Source organism: Mustela putorius, unplaced genomic scaffold, assembly GCF_011764305.1.
Source record: "Mustela putorius furo isolate JIRA1106 unplaced genomic scaffold, ASM1176430v1.1 tig00000577_pilon_pilon_pilon, whole genome shotgun sequence".
Classification (NCBI taxonomy): domain Eukaryota; kingdom Metazoa; phylum Chordata; class Mammalia; order Carnivora; family Mustelidae; genus Mustela; species Mustela putorius.
In genome coordinates this window covers 6962086-6968085 of record NW_025421421.1, presented here as the reverse complement: position 1 = coordinate 6968085, position 6000 = coordinate 6962086, and the positions used below count along the sequence as shown (strand labels likewise).

The 6000-nt window shown below is 37.5% G+C and overlaps 1 protein-coding gene across 2 annotated transcripts in view; it reads right to left on the bottom strand.

Annotated features, from left to right (window-relative positions):
* Positions 1-260: 260 nt before the first annotated feature.
* Positions 261-6000, bottom strand: part of PTEN (phosphatase and tensin homolog) — an 86832-nt gene continuing 81092 nt past the window's right edge. For both annotated transcript variants that reach the window (XM_045081451.1, XM_045081452.1), the window contains 2 exons: positions 3764-3988; positions 261-745 (listed from right to left, as the gene is read on the bottom strand). In XM_045081451.1, coding sequence (XP_044937386.1) covers positions 560-745; positions 3764-3988 — 411 coding nt within the window. In that variant the 3' untranslated portion in view covers positions 261-559. The remainder of the gene's footprint in view (positions 746-3763; positions 3989-6000) is intronic.

Below are 6000 nucleotides of genomic sequence, written 5' to 3'. Positions count from 1 at the left end.
ATGGTCCAGAGTCCAGCTAACAGATATCCCTTTCTGAGCACTCCCTCCATTCCCCTAACCCGAATACATGCATTAGAATGTAGCAAAACCCTGGAGAAACTCCTCTTAGCCAACTGCAAACTTATCTGTTGCCACAAGTGCAAAGGGGTAGGATGTGAACCTGTGTTATCACAAAACTCTTGAGCCACTTCAGTTGGTGACAGAACACAAAATGAGAAATTCCTACGTATACACATCAGTCTGTCTCCACTTTTTATAAAAAAACTGGAATAAAATGGGAAAGTGCCATCTTTATTTATCCTAATTGAATTTTAAATGTCCTTTTGACACAAAAAGGTATATACATGACACAGCTACACAACCTTTTTTCAACTGGACAACAAGTGTCAAAACCCTGTGGATGTATAGGGTAAAACAAGATTGGTCAGGAAAAGAGAATTGTTCCTATAACTGGTAATCTGACACAATGTCCTATTGCCATTAAAAAAAAAAAGGTCCAATTTCAGTTTATTCAAGTTTGTTTTCATGGTGTTTTATCCCTCTTGATTAAAAAAAAAATTCAGACTTTTGTAATTTGTGTATGCTGATCTTCATCAAAAGGTTCATTCTCTGGATCAGAGTCAGTGGTGTCAGAATATCTATAATGATCAGGTTCATTGTCACTAACATCTGGTGTTACAGAAGTTGAACTGCTAGCCTCGGGATTTGACGGCTCCTCTACTGTTTTCGTGAAGTACAGTTTCACCTAGAGAAAAAAGACAGAGTTTAAGTGGAAAATCCATAAATCTGACTAATCTTAAATGACTTAGTAGAGATACATATTTTAACAGATTTGTTTTTTAAAAATGCAATGACAAACAGGATCTTGAAAAGGCAGCTATCTTTTAAATGACCGTCTGCTTCAGATTTCCAATGTTTTCTTGTTATACACTGAAAAGATACACTGGGATGTACTAAACATAATAAGCATAAGCTGTAAGCATTAACTAAATAATTCTACTGAAAAAAAAAAGCACTGAGACTGAAGTTCGTTGGTCATTTAAAAAGTGTCTTTTCAATAAACTTCAATGTACAAATAGCTGAGATCCAAAAGAATGTTGCACTTACTACCACTCTGAGCCTCAGTGTATTTTCTGACACAAATAACACTAAACAAGTACTACATTATAAAAACACTGACTAGCAGCGATGTTTGGGATCCCGTCAGCCCTGAAGGTTAAGAACATCAGACAGTGATCTGACAGTGGACAAAGGGCCATCACAGCAGTGCTGGAGAGCCGTCCAACAACTCAGCGAGGCAGGGATTTCCGTCTCCCCAGAGAGGAAGCAGAGGCCCAGAAGGCAGTGGATCTGAGGCTCTATCTATCCGCCAGGAAGACCCTTGCTCTTTCTGTTCGATCTACAACCTACCCCCGACCCACTACTACCTAAAAGTCATCCTCACTTCTTCTCCTCCTCTTACATCCAACATCCGCTCCATCAGCAAACCCTTTTGGGTCCACCCACACGATGCCATCTCTACCTCCTCTGACAGCTTCTCAGTGTGCCCACTGCTACCACGCTAGTCCCTGCAGCCACCACCTCTCAGCTACATTAAACCACGGTGGCAGCTTCTCACTTCATCTCCCCAGCTCTGTCCTTGCCTCCTCCTCTCCAGTCTACATTTTAAAGACAAAATTCAGATGACATCCTTCCTGTGCTGGAAACACACCAATGTCTTCACAGTCAGACCGATGTGCTTTAGTCAAAATGGCTGCTTGTCTACTGCTCCTCAAACATGGGAGAATCATTCTGTCTCAGGGCTGTTGTATCTGCCCTTCCCTCCCATCCCAGATGTTTGTACTGCTCACTCATTCCATGTGGGCCTCTGATAAAAGGTCACCTGCTAGAGAGGTCTTCTCTTAACTATTGGGCTAAAAAACACACCAAGATCGTGCTTTATGCCACCTCTGCTCATTTGTTCATCAACACTTACAGCATTATATCTGTTTACTGATAACTGAAAGAGTTTTAATTTGTAATCACAAATATATATTCTTTTAATATTAAAAAATATTTAATATTAAAACAATAAAACCAGAGGAAGTCACACCATAAAAGCTAATAATTAAGGAAAACGCAGACATAGTCGATGGAAACCTGTGAATTCTCAAAGACCCTTCTAATCACTTAAAAGAAGTCTAAGATTTAAAGGCACTTAATATTGGATTTATTTTCACTTAAAATATGTAGCCTCCCATTTATTTTTAGGATTGCTCACAATATTCTTATACTTATCAACTATGGGTAGGCTTGCTGCATATTATAAAAATGGAATGAGGCAAAATAAGTAAGAAAATTTTTTTGAAAGAGAAAGAAGGGTATGGTGAAAGGAAGGAGGAAAATCAGGTAGAAGGAGAAACAGGAAAGGGGAAGGAAAAAAGGGCAAACTACCATTTGGAAATATTGACAAATCAGATTTTTTAACCTGGAAAATTCTTATCAACACACAGGACTAAAAATACGCACACACATCACATATAGATATAAGTAAGGACCCAAATAATTCCACAATATGAGGAAGTAGAGCTTTATAAAGGGAGTAACACAAGAGCTTGACAAGAGGCCTTTCAGACCAACAAGACTGAAGCAAAGGCTACCACACGGAAGGGTAGCCAAATGTGGGAACAGCAGGGGAAAGATGGAAGGTGGGGAGGTCCTCAGGGAGAGAAAAAGAACTGAAAAGACTGGAGGCAGAAGGAGCTTAGCATTTGGAAGAACTGAAGAGAGAGCAGATTGGGTGAATCTTGGAGCAGGAGCAGAATGTGGCTAGAGCTCATGTGGGAGGTAATCCTGGGCTGAATTATGTAGGTCCTTGTAGGTCATATCAAAAAAAAACACAAGGTCTTTAAAAAGTATAAACACGAGTGATAACACCATATCAATTATAACAATCTATCTATTTCAAGATCACTCTGAGGAGTTGAGAATAAACTGGAAGGGGACAAAAGTAGGAACAGTTAAGAACATTCCATACGAAATACTATGCAGCCATCAAAAGAAATGAAATCGTGCCATTTGCGACAACATGGATGGAACTAGAGCGTATCATGCTTAGCGAACTAAGTCAAGCAGAGAAAGACAACTATCATATCTCATCATATCACAACCTCATATCATATGAGGAAGTGGTGATGCAACATGGGGGCTTAAGTGGGTAGGAGAAGAATCAATGAAACAAGATGGGATTGGGAGGGAGACAAACCATAAGTGACTCTTAATCTCACAAAACAAACTGAGGGTTGCTGGGGGCAGGGGGGTTGGGAGAAGGGGGGGTGGGGTTATGGACATTGGGGAGGGTATGTGCTTTGGTGAGTGTTGATTCAGACCTGTACCCCTGGGGATAAAAATACATGTTTATAAAAGATTAAAAAAATAAAGAACATTCCATACGAATCATTCCCAAATGACTGAATTCCCTTTAACTTCTTTCTTCCCTCATTCCTATTTCATGTCCCATAAACTGAATTCCCCTTCCCAACCCCTGCCCCAGATTTCACCAAACAACAACGAAGAAGGGCCGGGGTGGTGGGGGAGGCAGCTTTTTAAAATTTTGTGTGCATCCATGTTAGAAACTCACATTACTGATACCTAAATATTGCTTCTAATTAATACTTAATTTGATTTAAACCTCAGTCACACAAGTCCTTTACCAGCTATATACTTAACACAGACACACACACACAGAGTAACCCACTAATTCCTCAAAATGTTTTTAACTTACCTTAAAATTTGGAGAAAAGTATCGGTTGGCCTTGTCTTTGTTTGCTTTGTCAAGATCATTTTTTGTTAGAGTGAGTACTAGATATTCCTTGTCATTATCTGCACGTTCTATACTGCAAATACTATCAATTTCTTGATCACAGAGACTTCCATTTTCTACTTTTTCTGAGGTTTCCTCTGGTCCTGGTATGAAGAATGTGTTTACCCAAAAGTGAAACATTTTGTCCTTTAAAAAAAAAAAAAAGACATTAATTTTTTTTAAAGAAAATATATCACCTATATTTAATACTCATCCCAAGAAGTCAATAAAATAGGTGACACGTCATTTGGTAGTCTGAATAAAGACAAACGTACAGACTAATATTTGGCAAGCTACTGGTTATCTGTTGCTCTAATTCATGTATGTTTATTCTTTTTTCAAATTTTAGACAAAAATGTAACTCCACAGGTTCTAAGATAACATACTTTTGTTTTAAAACCTTAGGTAAAGTATTTCCTTTCTTGTCTAATGTTAGCCTTAAAAAAATGTTTGAGTTTGAGTTTGTATATATGTGTGTATTAAATAATCAGAAATGGGTTTTATGGTCTATTTCAACAAGCTATCCATTACAGGGTCACCTGGGTGGTTCAGTCAGTTAAGTGTCTGCCTTCAGCTCAGGTCATGATCCTAGGGTCCTGGGCTCAAGTCCCGCATCAGGCTCCCTGCTCAGTGGGGTCTGGTTCTCCCTCTACAACTCCCGCCCCAAATCCTTCTTTCTCTCCCAAATAAATACATAAAATCTTAAAAAAAAAAAAAAAAAAGTTATCCATTAGAAAATTTACTTTAACAAAAGTTCTTGAAATGTCCGTACAACTTCCCAAAGAAGCAAGGCAGACACATTTCTACTTCAGAAGCAATGCAAACACTAAGTGGCTCCAGTTTCTTACACTACAATGTGTATGCCTGAAAAACCTCAGAATATGAGGGAAGGAAGACAAGTCATTCTGACTTTTTTAGGTTATAAAAAATGCCTATTTTTTTAAAAAATTACTTCTTAAAAATAATACAAGGTCCTGTTAATCAAAAAAACATATCAATCAGAAGTTCATCACGTCAGCCCTTTCATGACCAACACAGAAAATGTTCTCTCTCTCTCTTCATGACTGGAATTTGGCTGACATGGCCCATGTGACAGTTAATGATGTGCAGCTTTATGACATCTTATCTGGTGCCTTGAACTGCCATCAAATCTTTTATTCTAATTTACCTATTAGAACTATTATTCTAATAGTTTTGCTATTTTCCCACAAAGATGTAAGACCTTCAAGTATCTTTCGTTTAACATTCTTTTTATCTTTTAACAGTACCTAGCAATCTCATATGTAAGCCTTTTTTTAAAAATATTTTATTTATTTATTCGACAGAGATCAGAAGTAGGCAGAGAAGTAGGCAGGGGTGGGTGGGGGGGAAGAGCAGGCACCCTGCTGAGCAGAGAGCCTGATGTGGGACTTGATCCCAGGATCCTGAGATCATGACCTGAGCCGAAGGCAGAGGCTTTAACCCTCTGAGGCACCCAGGCGTCCCTCATATGTTAAGTCTTTAAAAAAATTTTTGTTAATTTCAATTATTTTAGCAAAGTCACTAAGTTAGTAACAGTACATATATTTAACTTAGAGTCAGAAAAAAATAAGCTAGTAATATTTAAATCTTAAAAAATGTGGATTCTGTATAGGTAATGATTATATTAAATCTATTTTTGTTTAAATCACAGCAACATTTATAATAGGTAAGCAAAATCACATAAAATGCAAATAAATATATGTAAAGTAATCCCAGATTTACTACAAATATTAATCTAATCTTCAAATTTGTATGTATTAAAGTAACATACAGACAACTGAAAATAAGGACTTACACATTCCTAAAGGTATAGGGACAGAGTGATGCAGGTGCCTATTTTTAAAAGTAAAATATAAAATTTTAGGGGCACCTGGCTGTCACATTTGGTAGAGCTTGTGACTCTTGATCTCAGGGTCATGAGTTCAAGCCCCATATTGGGCGTGAAGCCCACTTTAAATAAATAATTAAAATAAATAAATAAATAAATAAATAAAATTTTGTGTGTGCCAGTCTTACAATGAGCAGAAGGGAAAAGATAATTTTAAACACCTGCTAATGCTTCCTGGACTACAGAAAAATTATTTCCCAAAGTTATCAAGATATATTTAACTTTCACTTATACAGAATAGGTAGGAAAT